At 31.7% G+C, this 22,933-nt stretch overlaps 3 protein-coding genes across 6 annotated transcripts; 2 read left to right on the forward strand and 1 right to left on the reverse strand.

Annotated features, from left to right (window-relative positions):
• Positions 1-478: 478 nt before the first annotated feature.
• LOC105195246 lies at positions 479-9,337 on the forward strand. The gene is made up of 17 exons (XM_011160603.3): positions 479-1,671; positions 2,190-2,401; positions 2,917-3,035; positions 3,123-3,322; positions 3,433-3,555; positions 3,642-3,789; positions 3,925-4,026; positions 4,106-4,287; positions 5,154-5,207; positions 6,056-6,175; positions 6,627-6,841; positions 7,688-7,812; positions 7,897-8,102; positions 8,218-8,340; positions 8,422-8,566; positions 8,692-8,784; positions 8,863-9,337. Exons 1-17 carry the CDS (start codon positions 1,589-1,591, stop codon positions 9,019-9,021), a joined length of 2,409 nt encoding a protein of 802 aa, XP_011158905.3. The 5' UTR covers positions 479-1,588; the 3' UTR covers positions 9,022-9,337.
• Positions 9,338-10,035: 698 nt separating this feature from the next.
• On the reverse strand, positions 10,036-14,373 carry LOC105195361. Its single transcript, XM_011160737.3, has 6 exons — positions 13,726-14,373; positions 13,196-13,471; positions 12,656-12,932; positions 11,852-12,188; positions 11,206-11,572; positions 10,036-10,750 (listed from the first exon to the last, which is right to left on the reverse strand). The coding sequence occupies exons 1-6, from the start codon at positions 13,780-13,782 to the stop codon at positions 10,208-10,210; spliced, it is 1,857 nt and encodes a 618-aa protein (XP_011159039.3). The 5' UTR covers positions 13,783-14,373; the 3' UTR covers positions 10,036-10,207.
• Positions 14,374-15,608: 1,235 nt separating this feature from the next.
• LOC105195249 (arylsulfatase B) lies at positions 15,609-21,508 on the forward strand. Of its 4 annotated transcripts, none has more exons than XM_039449925.1 (9): positions 15,609-15,796; positions 15,904-16,093; positions 17,499-17,672; positions 18,954-19,166; positions 19,231-19,480; positions 19,580-19,759; positions 20,073-20,339; positions 20,533-20,806; positions 20,909-21,508. In XM_039449925.1, the coding sequence occupies exons 1-9, from the start codon at positions 15,624-15,626 to the stop codon at positions 21,075-21,077; spliced, it is 1,890 nt and encodes a 629-aa protein (XP_039305859.1). In that variant the 5' UTR covers positions 15,609-15,623; the 3' UTR covers positions 21,078-21,508. The 4 variants fall into 4 exon arrangements, with proteins under 4 accessions (XP_039305859.1, XP_039305860.1, XP_011158907.1 ...); XM_039449926.1 differs by having other exon boundaries at positions 15,609-15,775; XM_011160605.3 differs by having other exon boundaries at positions 15,694-15,775; positions 15,917-16,093.
• The last annotated feature ends 1,425 nt before the right edge of the window (positions 21,509-22,933 follow it).

Consider the following 22,933-nt stretch of genomic DNA (forward strand, 5'->3'; position numbering starts at 1 on the left):
CTAAAATAAGTTAAGATATACTTTAATATATTATATTTTGATTTTACATCTTTAATTTTATTTTAATCTAGTATATAAAAAAATATCTAGTATTTTGTAAATTTTCTTACTTATTTACAAGCATAATATTTTATATTTTGTTTGTACATATTTCTAGTAATGTATGTTTCCTGCCAAGAGTCAATCATACACAAAGAGAAAAGTATTTTTAAATTGAAATCGTTTCTTTGACTTCTTTTAAGTTGAAGTGAAAATACCCTTGAAGAAAATTATTAAGAAACATTATTTGATTTCACGAAATGGCGTTATTAATCTTTTTTTAAATAAATTATTTGTTTAATTTAAACAAAGAATTTATCAATTTAAAGAAAGCGTTGACAGAAATGTAAAAAAAATAATTTAGTGGTTCTAGTTTTAAAAATACATTTTCTTCATTTAAAAAAAGATTTGCGTTGCACAACAAAACTATTTCTTTAATTCTAATAAAAGGAACAAGCAAAAGTTATTTAAAATTAAAAAAAAAATTGTTAACCTAGGTTTTGTGTAACATTGCGCAAATTTCTTCGAATTAATTTTTTTTTATTTGAAGAAACTTTTTTTGGGTGTATTCAAGGGCTACTTTTTTGTATCCGATCAGGCGATCATTAAGTAATAAATCACGTAGCTCTATTTTTTTTCTTATTTATTCGTGACGACTCCCTTATTTCTCCATTTTTCTGTCTTTTTATTAAATTTTATTAAATTTATTTTATTAAATTTTCTAACCGTTTATTTAAATAATCTGCTTATCTCAATGATTGACCTCGAGAATCTTTCTTACCGAATTAAATCGACAGCAGGATTGACGAATCCAGCTAACGGGAATTATTGAAACAGGCGTTGTGAACAGTTCAATAGCGTTCTATCTGCTGTTTTAAAATACGCAACGCGGAAATGGTAGATTGCGTAGAAATTGTAGACTTTGTCCTTAAGAAAATTTCATTCTTATTAATATTTTTTTTATTATTGGGCGCCTCTTAATATAAAACGGTGAAATTTTATTAAAACAAACCACAATGTAAATTATAAAATTTTATCATTATTATTATTCTAAGACCACTCAGTTTTAAAAATTGGCACTTGATCTAGTCTCTGGCCAAAAGAATTCAATTCCTTGACCAATAATAAAAGGACCACCGAGTGACATAATAGCATTCATATGGGGCGTTGACTCACATTTGGAGCCTTGCATAAGTTCGACTCGTGACATGCATCTTAGCTTGAACACGTGCTTACGAGAAGTTTCTTGTTACTCCCTTTTCTGCCTTATTCAAATCTTAAATCTGATAAAAATATATATTTTCCCAACGGTTAGACGTTACAGAGTTATTGTGATCGCTTTTAAAACGCTTTACATATTTTGCCGCTATTTCTTCTCTTATGTGAACAAGCATGCGCGCGTACGTTTGTATATAAACAGAGAGTTTGAAGCACAAATGACTGAGTACGCTTCTTTCTTTCTATGTGTTCGGATCGTGGACCGGTTCGAAAAGGAATTATAACGGCCATAGAACTTTCTTGACTTCTGCAGTTTTATTTGCCGCGAAACATGGAAACATTTATGGGAAATGTACTTCGATTCTTCGTGGTGATTGCAGTGATTGCACTGATTAACGCAGATGATTTGATTAAGTTAGTGCACGTATAAATATTATACATTTATATCGACGTGATACCGATTATTTCCAATTTTTTTGTAATCGATCTAGAATGAGATTAGTTTTAAATGAGATTAGTGTTAGAAATGAAACAAATCGCATTTAGGCTGGCCAAACTTGATTTTAATAAGTACTTGGATAAATATGCAGGTGGCATTTATTTCCTTAATATCACAATGTTCCGGCTTTATCTTCAAATATCTTAAAAAAAAAGAAAGAACTGATTCAGTGTTTTCATAAATTGATTATTATATCAGTGAAATATCATCAGTTACTGGTAATATAGTAAAGTTCAGTTATATAGTAATCAGTTTGTTGAAGCATTTTTATTAGTCCTTTTTTTTAAGGGTAGCTTTTAAATAAAAAATTGTTACATATGATCAAGCAATTTACCTAAAATTCATGTATATGCTTTAAGATAGTCATATATTCATGTATACGTAAAACACATTTGCATATATTATTATAGATTTTTCTTTATGTTGCTTAAAGAGTCCCTTTACTCAAGACATATTTCGCAATTGAAAATGTAACGGTGGGCGGTTTCGGCATGGCGCGTCAGACTGTAAGGATATCTCACGCTCTATACTATGGTATTATTGGTATCGGAACTCCAGCTCAGAATTTTTCGGTACTTTTTGACACTGGTACCTCAGATTTCTGGATACCAGCCAAAAACTATAGTATTGGCTCTAACCGTGCTAGTAAGTATATTATAATATTGCTAGTTTCTGATAATTCCAATATTTATATTTGTCTATTCATATTTAATAATATAAATTACTCCAAACACGTCGAAGTAGTCTCAATTGATTTCTTCTTTTTTAATAATTGACATAAGGTAAAAATATATATATAGGAATAATGCTGTAAAATTATACTGATGTCTTTCCCATCCATATTTCAAATAAAGTCTTTAAAACGATTAAAAATAAAAAAAATTTTAATGCGTGAAAGTTAAAGTGACCGGTAAAGTAAATATTATGGAGTTGATTTTCACAGCAATAGATAGTCTTATTTATATGATTCGAGCTTAGGCTAAGAGGAACCAATATTTGCTACAAGATAGCTGACATGTGTTAAAGAAAACAAAATTTAAAACATAAATACATGTGATAATTTAAATTATATCGTTAAATGTATGTTGGATTGTAAAGAATATATCTTTCTAAAATCTTTAATATCTTCCTACAATCTTTAATTCTTTACTTTTTTACAGTGCCATATAGAAAATATAGAAACAATTTATCCAGTACGTACAGACGGAATGATACTCAATTTGTTGTCCTCTATTCTGACGGTTTTCTGGACGGATACTTATCTACTGATGTAGTGCATGTGAGTCAAATAAATAATTCAATTACGTCTTAATTGTAGCCGTAATCAATAAAAATTTCCTAAAATACATATACCAATTTTTTGTAGATTGGAGGCGTTACTATTCAAAACCAAACATTCGGGGAAATAATAAGCGTATCAGGGTCAGTACTTCCCTTTAGGAAATTTGACGGTGTCATAGGGATGGCTTTTCCCCATCTGTCTTCCAAAAGAATGACTCCTGTCTTCAACAACATGGTAGCAGAAGGCTTGGTACCGCATTCCGTGTTTAGTTTCTATCTAAATCGGTATGTGTCTTTTCTTATAAACACTATACGCGTTTAAAAATATTTTTTTTAATTAAATAGAATTGGTATTTCCATATAACTACATAAAGAATACGTAATCTGTTCTATAGAGATCCCACGACTATGGTGGGTGGTGAACTGATATTGGGTGGTTCTGATCCCTCTCATTACGTATGGCCATTTACATATGTTAATGTTCGCGACCGAACATTTTGGGAATTTAACATAGACAAGTATGTAGTTACTTCTACAAAATTACACGTATATTAATCGTAAATTATATGTCAATCAACTAATTGTTAATGTTATTACATTGCAGAGTTAAAATAGGAAACGTCACCTTGTGCAACATTGGAGACTGTACAGGATTCGTTGACACTGCCATGACTCTGATGATTCCACCACCAAGTAATGTCAGTTTTATTAACCGTTACATTAACACTACATCTGCTGCTGGAGTAGAATATGTAAGTAGATTATATCTTTTGTAATAGCGTTTCAACAATTTAAAATGATTACTGAAAAATGATAAAATAAATATTTAATAAATTACTGATTGTACTTAGTGACGGATTACTAACATTAAGTTTTTTTATTTAAAGGTGGACTGTAACAGGATTCCTGATTTGCCTTCAATTAATTTCGAACTAGGTGGTACATATAGTAGGACGTTCACTCTCACTGGTGAAGATTACGTTATTAAGGTAACTGTCATATAATTGTTTAATTGTTTTAGAGTATAAATGTCATATGTTTATATAAACAATGTTTAATTTTCCGTAGGTCACAACGAATAATATGACAAAGTGCATAAGCGGTTTCGACACTAGGATACGTTCGCATAATGCGCCGTGGGTTTTCGGCGATATATTTCTTAGTCGGTACTATACAGAATTTGACATGGAGTATGGGCGAGTGGGATTCGCCCCTTTGAAAAGACAACGTCTTCATCGTCCACAACATTAAGTTACCGTTGAATACTAGATTTAAATGACAATAATAAGCGAATAACGAAGTCAAGTTTTTTGTAGAACGTTGATTTCTAAGCTTATTGCCTTGTAATTTTTATTTACGGTTATTTATGCATTAATTAGTCGTCGTTAGTTGAGATACGTGTGAGAAAATTATGACAAAGAAAGAAGCTATCTCATTCTTTTTATCAATAATTTAATATTGCTTGTTATTTTAACATTATATAACTACATATCATATTATTTTAAAATATTACGAATTTATTAAAAAAGAGAAGTGTGTCAAATTTTAAGATATTAAAATGTTTTTTCTTTGCATTTCTGTTTTCTAAATAATGAAAAATGCTGTTAATTAATTCTAAAATCTCTAATAATTTTAAATATAATAGTATTTTAAATTTAAACATTATTTGAATTAAACAAAAATTTTAAACATTGAAGAAGCAAAGAAGTAAAAAATTTCAACATTTTAATACACTTCTTTTTTTGATATATTTTATATGTATCTAAATCTAAAATAAGTTAAAATAAAATACATTTTCTTTTTATATATTGTTCACTTTCATATATTGAGCCTAGAAGTGCGCGAATCAAGCATTTATTCCAACCGAATCAAATTAAATCTTTAATATCACGAAATCTGAATTTTTGGAATTGAATTGAATCGAATGAATATTTTCCGGACTCACATATTACATACTAATTTAAACGTAATAAAAAATTTTGTAATGACATTAGAAATCCTTTTAAAATACAATAGAATTAAGTAATTTTGGAAGATTTTGGAAAGTAATTTAAAAAGTGGTGCGCCAAGTAAAAATTTATATTAAGTACTATATAGATAATAAGTGTAAATATAGTATACTGAGCACTGAATACATGTCGCATAATGTTACTGTCAATGTAATAGTTCAGTACATTTTATTAGGAAAATACCTACATAATTTTTAAACTATAATTTTTTTTTAATTTTTGTTTTAAATTTTATAAATTAATGATACAAACACATAAAAGATTTAAAAATTTACAAAGACACTTGTCTATCATATACATGTATAATTTTTTAAGTAGATTTAGAAAAGTTTTACAAAACTCTTCTATCGTTTTCGGCAAAAACAACCGACGTGAGAATTGGTTACAAGATTGTTTGAACGAAAATATATAATAAATAAAACAATCATAAATAGGCAATCGGTTTGAAATCGAATCATCAATGATTCAAAATTATTGAAAAATTCAAATTCAAAATTTTTAGATTGGAAAATGAATTAAATCGAATTCACTTGATTTTATTAAAAATGGAATTATTTGCACACCTTTAATCGAGATCCTTCAATTTCATTTGACAATATTATAATAAAAAAGGCATTATATGTATTTCATATATTTTAAAAGAATTTTTTACTTACTAGTATTATGCTTGTATATTAATGTAGTGTGTTGCGTATAATTTATAATTAATGTATTATATAGTATTATTTATGAAAATCATTATATTATGTGACATTTAATTTTAATGTATAATATTTTATATTTTTATATACACACAATATTTAAAAACACGTTAATATTTTGAAAGTTGATTAAAAATTAGATTAATGAAAAGAGCTTTTGGGTTTTCTTTTAGAATACTCCCCCTCTCTAACATCCTTCTACTCGCCATTTCAAATGTAGAAGCACATGTGCGCAGGCTCGTACACAAACACGCTAACAACGCGCTCTTTTTTCGTGTCATATTCCGTTTGCGAGTTGAATTGTAAAGGACACTTCTGAAACCTTCTCGATACTTACGGATTCAGACGCCGAGAAATATGGGAAACATGTTTCGCTTCTTCGTAATAATTGTGGCACTTGTTGTGCTGATCGATGCACACTTGTTCAGGTGAGCACATTCAAACGTTACGAATTTATATAGATTAACGCGTTTCTAATTAAAGATTGAGTTTTTAATTTCTTAAAATTGATGAAGAATTTGCGACGTATATTTGGGCAGTAAGTGCGTTAAATCTTCAAGAACACATATTTTGTCTGTCACGGTAAAACGGACAAAGATTTTGATGATCTTTTTAAAGCATTTTCATCTTCTTTATCATATCTTATATGAAATTAGCTTCATGAATGGAATAATTTAGATTTAGAATATCAAAGCATATTAATACATAAATAGATAATTACAGGTGATCTTTATTTCTTAGTATCACCACGTTCAAGTTTTTAAATAAGAAATATTTCTATATGTTCATCAAATTGCTCGAAATTCGTGCACACGGTTTAACATATTCGTATGTTCGCGTATGTAGAATGTAATGAAACTTTTTACATGTTGTTTCAAGAATGCCGTTATTTAAGGCGAATCGCACTCGCATTCGAAATTTGTCGGACGTTGGCAATCGGAGGCAACATCGTATGATAAATTATGGGAAAACTTCGTATTATGGTGTTATTTCAATTGGAACTCCTCCGCAGAATTTTACTGTAATTATAGACACCAGTTCCTCAGACCTCTGGGTATTATCCAAAGGTCGCGGCAATGGCAACAACACTTTCCGTAAATATATTACATTTTTTCAATATTTTATCGTTTGTACATGTCCATTTATATATTTAATAATACAATTATTCCAAACAACGTGATTGCCTTAATCGATTTTTACTTTTTCTTTAATAATTAGTGTTAGATAAAAGTATAGAACAGGAATAACGTGATTTAGAATTGTATCTTTTACATTTCAAAGTCTTTAAGACAGTTGAAACTTTAAAAGCTTTAACGTTTCAAATTTCGCTTTTTAAGTTGAAAAGAGGTAAATATTGTGAAGTTAGATTTCACAGTTCAAAATAGTTTTATTTATGTGACTTATCATGTTTAGACTAAAGGTACACATGATCCTTGGCACAAGGTGGTTCACGTGTTGAATCAAAAGATATAAACATACATTCATTCGATGATTTGAACTTCTGTTACAGTACATTTAAATTAGGAAGGAAAAATATTTTTTAAACTTTTAATACTTTGCGGTTCATCGATATATCGCAATGTAAGAATATTGAACTTTAAGAAACAAAATATTTTAACGTTAAAAGATGCTCTTATATCGGCACGTGTTTACGGTGAAAATGTATCGTTCTTATGATAGCTATAATTCGTTTCATTCGGAGCATTGTAATATATACACGAACCGTGAAGTAATATTACAGAAAAATTAGAAAAAAACCATAGAGACGATCGAAATTATTGTGAGACAAATGGAGCAGTCCTTGTATATCATGCTAAGTGCTAGGAATAAAAATCAGTGATTCCGGGTTTAATCTTGTAATCAGCTTAATTTCTCTGAATTCCTATATTATTAACTGATCTACTTTTTATTACTACTTTTTTTTTTACCACTTTTTACAGCGGGACGTAAAGCATATGATAACACGAAATCCAGCACACACATATCAGATCTATCACATCTTTCGTTAACGTTTCAATACGTTGGTGGATATCTGTCCGGGTATACGTCTATGGACACCGTGAATGTGAGTCAAATCAATAATTCGTCTCTTAATGAAGTTTTAATTTAGAAATATTTCTTTTGAAAGATACATATGACTTTTTTGTAGTTTGCCGGTTTAAAAATTCAAAGCCAAATATTTGGGGAAGTGATAAGTGGACCGGAATCATTCTTCTCCAATTTCGAATTCGATGGTGTCCTGGGGCTGAATTATCCTACGTTTTTGTTGAATGAAAGAGGAATGCTTCCTCTTTTCAGAAACATGATCTCGCAACGTCTGGTGGAGCGACCCGTTTTTAGTTTCTATCTAAATCGGCATGTATCTTTCTATTTACACGCTACGCGCGTCTAAAGGACTATTTTTCAATTAAATAATTTGTTTTTTTTTTATATATATTACAATGTAAAAAAAAATGTATAATCTGTACAGAAACCCCTCGGACGCTGTGGACGCTCAAATGGTATTGGGCGGTTCCGATCCTGCTCATTACGATGGAGAATTTACGTATGTTAATATTATCACCGAAAGCTACTGGCAATTTATCATGGATAAGTAAGTGATTATTTCTTTAAATTACACGCACGACAATTGCAAATTACATGTCAACTAAATGTTAATATTTTTTCACTGCAGGGTTCAAATAGGGGATACCATCTTATGCGCGAACGGCTGTGAAGCTATCGCTGACACGGGAACGTCCGCGATAACTGGACCATCAACGAATATCGCAATCATTAATGGACAGATTGGAGCTGTTAATGTTAATGGAGAAAAAATTGTGAGTAACAGATGATATCTTTTGCAATGGCAGTCTTCAACAATATTAAATCAATTACTGAAGAGATTTAATAAACATTCGATAAATTACTAATGTGGATTACTAACATTGAGTTTTGTTTAAAGGTGGACTGCGACAAGATTCCTAATTTGCCTAAAATTGACTTTGTCCTGGCTGGTAAAAGGTTCAGTCTTACAGCCGAAGATTATATCTCTAAGGTAAATATTGTTATATGATTTAGAATACAAATATTATTTAATTCTGCATATAAATATCACATATTTAATTTTGCATAGATTAAAGAAAACGGTAGAACGACGTGTATAAGCTTGTTCAAAGATGAGGTTACCTACGTGAACGCTCCGATATGGGTTTTAGGCGATGTATTTCTTGGTCGGTTCTACACCGAGTTTGACATGGAAAACCGTCGAATAGGATTTGCTCGTGCGAAATAAATTAAATTGCCTACTCATTTAGTTATCGTTAAATGTTAAAAGATGACAATAATTAAGTGACTAAAGTTATAAATGACAATAATAAGCGAATAATGAAGTCAAGTTTTTTGTAGAATATTGATTCCTACGCTTATTGTCTTGTAATTTTTATTTTATGATTATTCATGCGTTATTATCTTGTGAAAATTTATACAATAATGTGCGACATTGTTTCTATTAACGATATAGCTTGTACTTAATACAGTATCGTTTTACTAAGAAATTGTGAACATAATTAAATTTTTTTAAATAAAATATATATTCTTTTTATATACTATATTGATTTTATTTATCGACCTTTTAATTTTAAATGCAGTATCCGAAAAAGTATTATCTCATATTTGATAGATTTTCTGCCTAGTTACAAGTATAATGTATTCTATTCTACAGTGTCGAATTTATAATTAATGCATGATAATTACAAATAATAATATTAAATATTTAATATATAATATTTAACTTTGTGTATTATATTCTACATTTTTATACATATGTGTTTGTCTGTATGTACAGGTGACATTTCGCGAACATGGAATACGTAGCATTTCTGTTAATTCAGTCTGGCAATTTTGCCAGAAGAAAAATTATTTCTTCCAGGACAAACAGTCGAATTGTGCATTCTATGTCCACGATCGTAAATATGTACACACGAAGCTTGGTGTTTTTGAAGTTTGCTTAAGTAGAAATTAGATTAGATAAAAAGAGCTACCGATATCCTTCTATTTACAGCGGGATCACGTTTCGAGACTTCCGTCTTAAATCGAATTGAATAACAAGTCGAAAACATTTATATTTTAAATAAAACATTATTTACGTAAAAAAAAAACAGTTATAGACTTCTATTTTTTTAGAAAACGACAAAAAAATTTTTTTTTTTAAATTGTAATTCGTATTATAATATTTTTCATTATAAAATTAATATTTAAACAGGGATTAATTTCAACAAGTAATCAAAAAATAATACTGTTTTTTTAAATGTAACTTTTTTAATATAATATTTAGTTTTATAAAATTAATATTTAATTTGGATCAACTAATATTTAATTTAGTTAACAAATACTTAATAAGTCATTATTCATTGTAATCTATTAATTAATTTTTCGTCAATAGCATTTCGTCGTAACGTCTTTGGGACTTTATCGTTTATTCAAACTTTTTGTTTCTTTTTAATTACTATTTGGTTTTCAGATTTGAGAGCAGATCGACCAATTACCAATTCCAATATGAAAACTATAGTGGCGCAAGTGTATCCTGTTATCAGAAAATAAAAGCTGAAAGAAAGTTGCTTCAGCAACATCACTTTGAAACCTTGCTTCGTCGCTTTCTTTCTATATCTCTCCCGTTTTACTTCCGAGAAAAAGTCAGATCTGGATTTCAAGATCAAGCCAGCCTGCGACATTTGTTGAATAATGTCGTCTACCCGTGCATATAATGGCCAATCTTCGCGAGTGACATACGATTGCGTTACTTCGATCAGCGGCCTCGATCTGATAAGATCTTGACCCTTGATCCTGTAGTACAAGTGATAGCAGTCACCGAAGCATGCGGCAGTCGACGAATTCGCAGTCGACGAATTCTCAACGAATTCCTTGCACTCGTCGTACGTGACCGCCACATAGCGCGATTCCAGCACGGGATCGTTTAGTCGTTCTTTCAGCTGCACCGGCCCGTATATAGTGTATCCGGATTTCTGTAATAAGACCAAAGTTATTCATGTGTCAAAAATATTAATTAACATGCGCGTTTACGGTATTAAAGATTATATAGTGACGCCACTCAAGCATCATCGATGGTTTCACTTTAAGATAAATACAGTTTGTATTAAGCAGCGAAAGGTGTTTGTCATGTCTGACAGATAAAATTTAGAACGAATTATAACAAATTAAAAGAAATTGGTACTATTCGCTTCAGAATTTCCTCCCTATTTTTTGATCATCTTTTCGGGGGATTCCGTTTCAATCCCACAGAAGATAAGAAGTTCATTTTTCTAAATAAGGAAATTTGATTGTATTTTCTTCTAGTGGTTTTTTTCCCTTCTGTTTTTAATGTTACAATACAAATAATATGAAAAAATATCTTGTTTTGTCTTGAATACGAAAAATGAACTAAAGAGAGCAGTGAAAAGTAAAGACTTGATTATATTACCTTGATACTTTCTAGGGTGTCGATATTACGATAGTAAACCGGCACGGTGAGTAAAGCCGACAAATGGCTTTGGAATAGAGCATTTATATTGAGAAACAGAATCAGTATCATGCACAGAAAGATCCTGGTGGAACTAATTTTGGGTGGGTGTAGAATTCCTACGCAGACCATAAGCCGTATCACTTGTAACCCGGCTTTCAAGTATCCGTCGGTCTTCGTAAATATTACATAAGTCAGTAGACACATTATGACTATTCCCACTATTACTTCCGACGACAAAAATTTCGTCAACTTGGTGAACTGCGAGACTTCCGGGCGTGGTTGAGCTATGACACAAAGACTTGATCTCGTATGGGGATACGTGTGTCTGAAAAATAAATTTTGTCTTATTAGATTTATTATTATTTAACTACTAATTATTATATTTTATATTAATCTATTTATTATGTCACGTTACAATACGACAAGACTGATACATCAAAGAAGGTAATATGTTTATTTCTATGATAATTTGTTTCTCAAGAGTAAAACTATTTCTGTATCACCAGACAGCACACTTTATTCAAAAGATGTTCTAAGGATACCCTTAAGGCTTACGGACGTCCATTGAACGTCCCATGGACGTCTCTGTATGAGTCATACGTACTTGACCTTCCACAATACCAGCAACGTTCTTACGTTCATGCCAATGTCTATTCTGCCGTCGCTCACAGGGGCCATTAAACCCTCCATAGTACCATTTGGTCCTATGCCACCCAGCTCGTAGATACTATCATTGGAAAACTCTATATTTAGGGATGCTTTTAATTTGAACAAGAGTATTTTGATAATTTCGCTGTTGTCGCCGCGAAATTTCTCCAGATCCGGCGCACTTAAATTGACTTTTATAAACGGTTCCATCTCAACGGCGTTTAATCGAATCTCGTAGCCCTTTAAAGTGGTCGTTTTATCGAAATCCAGATTTTTGCACACTTTGTCTTCATCTAAAGAAAAATATAGTCATTGTCATATACATTTTTCAGAAATAGTTTATGTTTCAAAATGAGATAACACAGATAACACGGAATTTTACAAATAATATAAGTTTTTCTGTTTTTGTACATTTATTATCAGTTTACATAATTAGTTCTAAAAAGTTTATTTTTTAATTAAACTTATCTATTAAAGGCTATGCTAATTTTTTCTATTTTCAGCTTTTTAAATTTAATTAAAAGTTGTAAATTATTATAATTGCTTTTTATATATCTTTAACTCACGCGCGTAATTAGCAAGCAATTTTATATTAAGAATAATATTTTAAAATGTTTTTTTTTAATTATTTTTATTACTTACATTAATTTAAAGCAATACAAAGTAAATTAAAGATAAACTTTTATTTTAAATTAGGACCAAAAAATTAATTTGTTTTTAATATACTCTTAATTAGACGATGAAAAAAAAAGAAGGTTACCATATTTTCTCTTCAATATTATCCAAGGATGGCCATGCCGTCCTTTGGCGCGGTCTACTTCGTCCCAATCGTCTGGCGTACTGTTAGAATACGGATTATATGTATAATAGACAATCCCATCGTCTGGATCGATACAGGGAAATATAACAGAGAGCAAGTCGAATTCCCAAGCCGTCCAAAGAAACGAGCGAGCGTTTATGCAGCCTCGAATCTCGGTTTCTTTATCGACTATAATATAAAATCCATCCGAATTCGCCCACGGCGAATCTTTTGTTCTCTATATAGGAATGGTGCAACAAAATTATTGTTTGTACTTGGAAACAAGGCTGATTAATATTATTATTAAAAAAGTATCAAATTGTTCTTAAAAAAAAGTTTTGTTTCTGATAAAGAAATCTAAATTGGTCAAAGACTTATTGTTGGAACAGAATTAAAGAATGTTGATAAAGAATACAATTTCTAAACAATGTAACAATTTAAAACAATTTACAGTATGTTTGTTTATCTTTTATTTTAAATCATTTATGTATTATTTTTTACCAGTAAAATAGATCGGAGCAGAGGCTGGGAGGATGCCACTAGCACGAAGCGATGCGATTTCCGAAGGAAAGGGATAAAGTGATAGTTCACGTACATTTTGAAGGAATATCTCGTCAAAGCGAATTTTTCAAGAGCGTTGAATCGAGGCTTCGTCTCTCCTATTAAAGCTACCGGCACAAAAGCAAAAAAGGCTCGTCTAAGAAATTCATTATAATCCCCGCCTAGCAGTAAAGTTAGTTCGGGCTCGTTTGGGCGACATTTATACAGAGTTTTCACCTGAAATCATTTCAATATATGATTTCACTATAAGAAAGATAGTTGCGTAAAAGATTTTACAACGATCGCTTTTATATTCTTGACAAAAATGTTAATTGTTATGTTATTTAAAAAAAATTGTATTTAAATCAAATTAGAATATTAAATTATTGTGATTTGTCATTGCATAATATATGTTATATAATATGAATATAATTATTTCTAAGATTTCATTCCACAGTTTCCAAATTACTTTTTTCGAAAATTTGACTTACCATCGCAGTAACTATATCTATGTAAGTAAGCTGTCCTTCTGCCAATGTGTCGTTCATAAGACCGTGAGAAGAGTGAGAAGACACACTTACGATTAACGAGAGAAGAATATAGAGAGATACGTTCGACATGATTTAAAGACTTTCACTGTGAGATCGTTCCTGTTCTGATGGAGAATGACCGAATATTGGACTTGTTTTACAGTATTGCTGTTCACAGGGATAAATTTCTTTTACTTTTATCAACGTGATGGATCATTAGATTAACGTGTGTGTCACATTTTTACATTTGTAATGTAATTTATGTTTTCACGCTCTCTCGTTTTTTCGTCCATTTCGGTAGAAAGATAATACAGCAGTGAATTTGATAAACTATTACTACGTAAAGACATTATAATGTCGGAAAGAATAATAGCAATAACGTCATTCTTCTTCGGCGTACATAATATGATAAACGAATATGTCGGTTGCCTCGGTGTAATAAACGGGTTAACCGGCTACAATAGAGTCTAACACGACAAAACGGACTGAAAGATATTTCACTTTGCTCGTTGCACACTATTTAAGTCTGTATTCATTGTACAACAATATAATCCGTATACCTTTCTTGTAAATTATTTTATTTCAATATTATGTATTTCTCATTTTATATTAAGCTCATACCTCGGTAAAGATTTTATATTGCTGCATGGAAATTATTTTTATTTTAATCTCCCCTTTTTGTATTAAAAAGAAAAAAAAAACGTTTTTATATATTCTCTTTATGACAACTTTGCTTCTGCAAATTTATACGAAGCTGTACAATATTATTCTCAGTTATACGTATAACATAACCGAATATCGTTTACATTTTTTAGAAAGAATAATTTTAGCGTAGTATTTTCTTTTTAATAATTTTGCGTTTTACTAAAATTTATTTTTCTCTCGTACGAATAAATATCTGCCATATATTTTTGTGTATCAATTATTTCGTAGTTTTTACGCTAATGTATTTGTTCCATTATTTCTCACAGTGAGATCGCGTGATGACAAGCGTGCTTTTATCTGTTTTCGATAAATGAAGGATAATACAGCGTAACATTTTGGTAAAAATTGTTACGTGTCTAAATATTAACGTTCCCTGAACTGTGGACAGGGAGGGCTCCGATAATATCTTGTCAAAATAAATGGAAGCGACGTGCAGTGATTCTGCGTTGCAAAAGCGAAATATTATTATTGTAGTATTATTATAGTAGTGCAAATTACAGTAGAAATCCATTATTCGTATTTAATTTATACGAACGAATTCGTGCTCAGTTCGAAATATACCAACTCATAGTTCAGCTCTTATTATTTGAACTATTCGGCGTGCTCAATTCTAGTTTAATTTTTTAAACATCAGCTCCTGTCGAAATTAATAAGTACTGATTGAGAGACCTAGTGAATCTCTACCATTCAGTTGCCAGAACTGTCTTGTCCTCCGATATATTTGGATAACGGAGTTCTACTGCATAAGATTGTAGAACATTCTACTAAGATCAGGAACACTCTAGGTATGCTCCTCGATTTACTTTCTTTACTGCAAAACAATTAAAATTAAATATTTGAACAAATAAATATTTGAAATAGAACCACTTGAATTTAAATATTTTGTCGCATCGTAAAATAACACGTCACAAATTCTGCGAAGGAAATAAATTGGCGAGTTCAATCAGTTCTCGAGTTCAGTTCAAAGACCTTGAGGTCAAGTGTAACCGGTGACAAGCCGGCCGCGGACTCCGCAAATAAGTGTGAAACGCGGTATCGTATGGTACCGAGCAGTTTTAATTTGCAGACATATAACGCGATCACTTAACGCGGCGCGAGCGATTTGACGATCGGTTAAACGACGAGGAGACCGTCGCGTCGTGACGAACGGCGAGATGAACGAAGATGATTCCTTTAAGGTGGGAGGTTTTCCCCACTATTCGTATCCGGAAAAAAGAGTCGGCTCGGAAGAGAGTCGAGCGGAGAAGATAGTTTTGAGCAGCCGGTCGTCGCAGACGCGTCTAAGGATCCGTTTCGCGTTTTCGAGGTGGAATCTCTTAAGAAAAAAGTGTTTCAATAATCTGATTAGCTGTATCAGTGACTGATAAAATATTATCAGTTACTGACATAATATTACTCATATAGTAATCAGTTTATTGATATTTAGTTTGTCAGTTTTTTTTTTAAGGGATCGCGAATCGATTCCACGGGAAACACGACGCGCTCAGGTCCAAAAGGAATAGGAGCGATGCGTCGTCCACCGGGTATCGTGCAGTGGACATCGTTCCTGGTCCTGCTGTTCGCGGCAGTTCACGCAACTTCGGCGAAGCAGCCGCATATTATCTTTATTCTAGCGGACGATTTGGCAAGTTGTTTTTCGAGGTTTGCGATAAATCATATTTGGCTTGTAGACGTTTAGACGCTAGAAATGATAAATTGTGAAAATAATGAAAAAAAAAATAAAATTAGAAACGGAAATAAAATATAAAGACAGAGTCTGTCTTTATATTTTACTTCCATTTTTTATTTTATTTTATTTTTTTATTATTTTTACTAAGATGAAATAACTTCAGTGTTTAACAATATATTTAGAAATATATTGTTGAACACTGAAGTTATTTAGAGGTATATTTAGAAAATAATAAGAGATACGTTAGAGTTGTAAAGAGTTAGATAAAAATTGAATAAAGAATCTTACGATCATAAATATACGCCGTCAGTATTGAAAATTTACGTAACACGAATTGTAGATATTTTCAGTATTGGTAATGGATATTAGACTTGCCTTCGAGCAAAGCTAACTAATTATATAGTATGAGTTTATCAGTCACGGAATGTGTTAGTTTGTCAGGGATGTGTGAACTATTCGAATTTGAATGTCTGTGATTCGAATCTGAATTATTTAAAAATTTGAAATTTAAGTTTAAATAAATACAAATTACACCGACAATTTTATAAAATCATATTCAAAATGATTTTATATCACATAATCAATATTGTTCTTATATTATTAATAAAAAATTTTTGTTATTATCTATAAATTAATATGTATTTGACTTAATAATTATTTTATTGTTAAAAGTAACGTATTAACAATTCGATTTGATTTGATTCAAATTATGTAAAATTTTATTGATTCAGTTCGAATTTGAATAAAAAAATTCGATTTGATTCAATTTGATTCGATTCGGTATCAAGAAACTAGGAATGTGCGGGTACCCGAGATTTCGGGTTTGGGTCGAGTCGGGAATTTTTTTCGGGATTGGATCGGGAAAAATTTTGGATACCCGAAACTTACGGGTATCTGAAATTAAGTCGAAACCCGAAATCGAGACGCGACTCAAAATTAAAACGAAATTCCTAAATTTGAATAGTGCCAATGAAATATTTACTTACAGTATATAAGTATTTACTCAATAAAAAATGATAATTAAATTAGTGGTCACTCTTTGTACTAAATAAATATATATTTACGTTCGGAAAAAGTTTTATTGGGGCAATATTCAAACAAATAATTATTAAAATTTCGTAATTGTAAATTTCAAGACTGATTCTTTATAAAATGTATTGTAGTGTGTTATAAAATGTATATAAGTGTATTGTAAAATAATATTGTTTGTATAATATAAAATTTGCATATAACGTCCTCTCTCTTTTACATATATCGTAAAATCACATCAAAAAGATAAGTTGTAACATGGAAAAATGTTAAATTAAGATTCAATCAGAATCATAAAAGAAATATTTTAACAAATATGCATTTTTATCAGGGATGGAACGACGTCGGTTTTCACGGTTCCGGTCAGATCCCAACACCAAATATCGATGCGCTAGCGTACTCCGGGTTGCTTCTTGATAGATATTATGTCACACCGATCTGCACTCCGTCCAGAAGCGCCCTGATGACCGGCAAATATCCCATTCACACTGGAATGCAGCACGGCGTAAGTGAATCTTTCGCAACGTCTGTCGCGTTATATTTTAGCGGGAACACGTGATATTATCTTAAACTGATATTGAAAACAAATACAAGCCAATCTTCTTCAAACTTACTTTATAACGCGAGCAAATTCACTCGCTTGACACCTAAATTTGTATTTCTTTTTTGATATTACAAATTGCTTATAGAAACTGTGATAATTCACTAGTTCGTCGATTTCTTTTAAAGATGTATGCGTCATGTCTCGAAACATTGCTAAAAATATAGAAATTGTTCTCTTAATACGTTTGAGTTTCTGTGAAAAATATGAACACTGTGGGTGTTCTCTTATTTGTTTAAAAGTTATTAAATTTTTTATTTATTTTTGAATCTTATGTAAAATCAAACTTTGTAATATTTATTTAAAATTTAATGAAAAAGTAGCATTACAAATTAAATCAAAAGTTTTACACATACTAAAAAACTCTAACAAATATTCATGCAAGAATTTATTTGGATTTATTTACTCGTTTGAAAGTTGTTTATTTAAAACTGCAGCAAAATATGGTCATTTTTGTCGTAGCCATTGTAAGCCAAATTTTTTGTTTATTTGTTCTTTGCAATTAATTTTAGTGCCAAAGTTTGAATATTTGCAATCAAAATTCTTTGACGTTGATTGGGAAAAGAAGGGAATTAATTTAAGAAGTTTTTAAATTTTGATAACCTTTAGCTGATAGAGTAAAAGCAAAACATCTGTAGCTATCGGCATCGCTGCACTTGTCAATGAACAAATGCGATTGAGAGCTATATCAGTTGGCGGAGACGACTTGTTCTTCTTGTGCAGCGAGATACAAAAGACGATATTGCGCACTTTTGCCGCGTTTGACCTGGATAGTTCAATTGGAAACTATCATACCGTGCGATATAGATGTTGCTATTTGCGTTTTCAATATACACGTTTTCAGCACGCACGTATTTACATACAAAGATAAGATAGAAAAACAAAAGCATTGATAAAAGACAAAAGATTGCGTCAATGGTCAGTTCAATGCATTCTGTATATTATCGCGCATTTAATGTTGTCGAGAATAACGCTTTTTTAAAATTTTTTAATTTTTTCTAACGCTTTAAATTTTGAAATTTTTAAAAGACGACATTTAAGATCAAATGTTCTCTCTCTTTCTCGCGAATATCAAAATATGACCAGCAAGTCTTAATAAATAAATTGAGTTCGTCGAAAAGCAATATGCTATTACGAACGTAAGAATTTCTAGTCAACAACGCTGAGACTTCTTGGATAAATCAGGTTCTCAAAGGTGCAGAACCGAGAGGATTGCCACTTCACGAGAAGCTCTTGCCGGAATATCTGCGCGAACTTAACTACAGCACGCACATCGTCGGCAAATGGCACCTAGGATTTTACAAGAAGGATTACACTCCTACTTACAGGGGATTCGACACCCACACCGGTTATTGGACGGGTCATCATGACTATTTCGATCACACGGCCGTTGAAAGCGTGAGTGACTACGCAGATAAACACGGTCTTTATTATTTTATGTGATAACGTGATAAAAACGCAGCCTTATTGGGGCTTGGACATGAGACGGGGCATGGAGCCGGCGTGGGACCTGCACGGTCAATATTCCACGGACGTTTTCACGAAGGAGGCGGTGAGACTGATCGACAGGCACAATTCTAGTCAGCCGATGTTCCTATACTTGGCCCATGCAGCCGTGCACTCTGGAAACCCTTACAATCCGCTACCGGCGCCGGACGAGGAAGTCGCCAAGTTCAACAATATCTTCGATTACAATCGAAGACGTTTCGCAGGTAATCGACAAGTGGTTCAAAGAAGATGGAAATAGGACGAGACTGAAAATATTAATGATATATACATAAGCGAAGTGACGATCTAGAATTTTGCTACAGGTATGCTAAGTAAACTGGATCAATCCGTGGGCCAAGTAGTTGAAGCTCTGTATAAGAAAGACATGTTGCGAGACTGTATAATCATCTTCTCGACGGACAATGGTGGGCCTGCCGCTGGATTTAATTTGAATGCGGCATCTAATTGGCCACTGAGAGGAGTCAAGAATACTCTTTGGGAAGGTAATGCTATTCGACTACTGAGTTAAACAATTATGCAAATTTTTTAACGCAATTAAGAAGTCTTGATTGACGACAAAAACATTTATCAGCAAGAAAATATCTTCAGAATTTTTTTCTCCAACCGTATACTTTTTACAATTACATTTAATATAATTGATCCACACGTTCAAGAAACTCTGAATTATTTATTAGACATTAGGATTTTATTAGATGAAGTCTTAAAAGATTTAATTAAAAAATTCACGTTTCACGGACTAATTTTGATTCGCGATTCATCTGTGAATGAACAATCATTTTAATTCTGTTATTGCAGGCGGCGTCAGAGGTACGGGATTAATATGGTCTCCCAAACTGATGCATTCTGGTCGAGTGAGCAGGCAAATGTTACACATTGCCGATTGGCTGCCGACACTTATAACAGCCGCCGGCGGTAATCCGTCGAACTTAACCGTCGACGGCATGGATCAGTGGCATGCACTTAGCGAAGATACCGAATCACCGCGCGCGAGCGTTCTTCACAACATCGATGACATTTACGGTACATCTGCTATCACGGTTGGCGACTGGAAGCTTATTCAGGGTAAGATAGTTTCTTAAGGACGAAGAGTGTATCCTGCTTATAAATGATCTTAATTTTGAAATTGCGAGGAGTGTACCAGTCTTCTTCTTTCTATTCTAAGTATTTAACGCAAAATATGATAAGTGTATGATGAATATATACTAATGATAAACGTGTATGATAAATATATTTAGTTTAACTTGATTTTCCGTAGGGTCTACTTATAAAGGCTCGTGGGACGGATGGTACGGTCCATCCGGTAGGGAATGGGTCTACGACGTGGACAGCGTGATCAACAGCACGACAGCACGTGCCATCGCTAGTGTAGGAGTAGGCATTACCGCAGAAGCTGTTCGAACACTGCGCGAAAACGCGATGCTCAAGTGCCCGCCGCGGAATGACAGTCTACCTCTTTGCAAACCGTTGGAGGAAAAGTGCCTCTTCAACATCTATCAAGATCCTTGTGAAGAAAATAATCTTGTTAATCAGTGAGTAAAACACGACTCGGATAGATTTTGCGTTGCGAAATTTTATTTTAACTTGCAAATAATTTTATTATACCTTTTTGTTTCTTCTTCTTTGCGTCGAAGGTTTCCTACGATCGTCAGGAAGCTTCAGGACGAGCTGAAGAAGTTCAGCAGCAGCGCGATTCTTCCTGGAAATCTTCCATGGGACAGCAAGGGTGATCCGAATTTATGGGATCATACTTGGAACAATTTTGGAGATTATGTTAATGTTATGGTGAACTCTGCATCCTGATCGATTATCGTAGTCTGAAGGATTTCATCTTCCAACGGAGTGATAAATAATTCGTGCAAAAAGCACATCAGAAAAAATGTGTTGCGTATGTCAGCACATATTTGTTATGCTATGAAGAAATCTGTATAATTGGGAAAAAAATGTAATCTTTGCTCCTTACTTTCATCTCTATGCATCAACAATAAAAAGATGTACGTCATCGATAGATTATAAAAATATCCGGGATTATAATTAGAGATGTTATTTTATTTATAATATAATTATATTAGTGACCTTATATTTTATTGCTCAATTTGTTAACGTAATTTTACAACAGCGATTTCGATATGTTTTAATAAAGAAGGTATGTGTATATAAAGAATTTTATTAAGGACAAATAAATCGGAATGGTCAATGGTGATTATTATTGATCATTTCTCAATGTACAAGTATCTACTATCGGAAAACGATAATACTTTTTAGATTGGTTCATCTCTGCCTGGGTACACACATCACTTCTTTCATTTGCTCATTTAATTGCATACGTCTTCTTGCGCATCCTAAAAATAATTAAGAAATTCTCAAGAATTCATATTCTGAAAGAATCAGCCATATCCGCATTCAGTTACTTAGAAAATTAATATTTTAAACCATTTTACGTTTCAAGCGCATTACGCTCTAAGCATTATGCCGTTGCAATGAATAAGAGGTCAAAGATTATCAATTCATACATAAAAAAAATTTCCAAATAAATTCTAAGAATTTTGTTACATAACTTTTTCTTTTCCTCTTAATAGCAGTAAACATATTTCTAGATTAATTATTAAACTAATTATACAGTTAGACAAAAAGAGACTTTTTTTGGAGAGTCTGAATAAATGCAGATTGTAATTTTGTTTCATGCGGTTACGGATTAGGCATAACAAATGAATGAAAAGGAATGTACATTATGTACTTTTTGCTTACGATAAGAAAATTTTTTCGTGAAATGTAGCATAATTTAAGATTTAAACACTATATTTATGAAAATATAATTTCTCAAAGCATTAATTATTTTGTCATTATGAGGTGCAATCATTATTGATGGAAACAAATCAAAAGCTTTTAAAAAATAAATTAGTGATAATAGTGATAATTAGTGATAATTAGTAATAATTAGTAATAATAAATAAAATTTCAAATTAATACCTATTGTTTCTCCCACGTGTGGAATTAATTCATCGTCGTACCACATGTTCTCGGCATAAATACATAAATAAATGTCGCTAAAGCACACACTGTCACAAGAAACTTCACGATTAGAATACGTGGGGCGCAAGCATACTGGAAATGTCGGTAACGTGACTTATCATTAAATAATGAGCGAAATTTCTTCCTCGTTTATTTAAAGCGGCCAGAAGATATAGTGACGACGTGCGGTTTTCAATGTTAACCGCAAAATGCGAGACAGAGAAGGAAATTTCTATAAGAAATACAAATCTATTAACTAAATTTAGCTTAGTTTTTCACGTCATAATCAGTTTACTAATGAGTCATATATGAGCAAAAAAAGTACAACGGATAATGACTTGTATATAATATGAGCATCGTATGATGTGATAATCAAAAATTAACGTATATGAATTTAGCAGTGAAAAAGTATTTCGTATTTGTATAATTGTTTCGCGATGATAATATTGGATTTATTTCTGATTACACAGCAATTTAAATACATGTATTTGTTAAACCAATTTCACTTAATTTGAAACATAATTTTATCATTGCTTTGTGATAAAACAGATCTTAATTTTTTGTCTTTTTATATTATTTCTTCATTTATATTTTGTTTTTTTTTAAATTTTTTTAAATTTTTTCTATTTGTTTCCACCAAAGCATTT

The sequence above is a fragment of the Solenopsis invicta genome, chromosome 5 (genome assembly GCF_016802725.1).
Source record: "Solenopsis invicta isolate M01_SB chromosome 5, UNIL_Sinv_3.0, whole genome shotgun sequence".
Classification (NCBI taxonomy): Eukaryota; Metazoa; Arthropoda; class Insecta; order Hymenoptera; family Formicidae; genus Solenopsis; species Solenopsis invicta.

Bases quoted from the DNA above. Each gene is read 5' to 3' on its own strand.
- LOC105195246 (XM_011160603.3), top strand. From the start codon at position 1,589: ATGGAAACATTTATGGGAAATGTACTTCGATTCTTCGTGGTGATTGCA. The intron at 5,208-6,055 runs GTACATTTTATT...TGAATTGTAAAG, and splicing joins ACTGTCAATGTAATAGTTCA to GACACTTCTGAAACCTTCTC. The intron at 8,103-8,217 runs GCATGTATCTTT...TAATCTGTACAG, and splicing joins TTTAGTTTCTATCTAAATCG to AAACCCCTCGGACGCTGTGG.
- LOC105195361 (XM_011160737.3), bottom strand. From the start codon at position 13,782: ATGAACGACACATTGGCAGAAGGACAGCTTACTTACATAGATATAGTT. The intron at 11,573-11,851 runs GTACGTATGACT...TTTATTTTTCAG, and splicing joins CTGGTATTGTGGAAGGTCAA to ACACACGTATCCCCATACGA. The intron at 10,751-11,205 runs GTAATATAATCA...GTCTTATTACAG, and splicing joins ACACCCTAGAAAGTATCAAG to AAATCCGGATACACTATATA.
- LOC105195249 (XM_039449925.1), top strand. From the start codon at position 15,624: ATGAACGAAGATGATTCCTTTAAGGTGGGAGGTTTTCCCCACTATTCG. The intron at 19,167-19,230 runs GTGAGTGACTAC...ATAAAAACGCAG, and splicing joins ATCACACGGCCGTTGAAAGC to CCTTATTGGGGCTTGGACAT. The intron at 19,481-19,579 runs GTAATCGACAAG...ATTTTGCTACAG, and splicing joins CAATCGAAGACGTTTCGCAG to GTATGCTAAGTAAACTGGAT.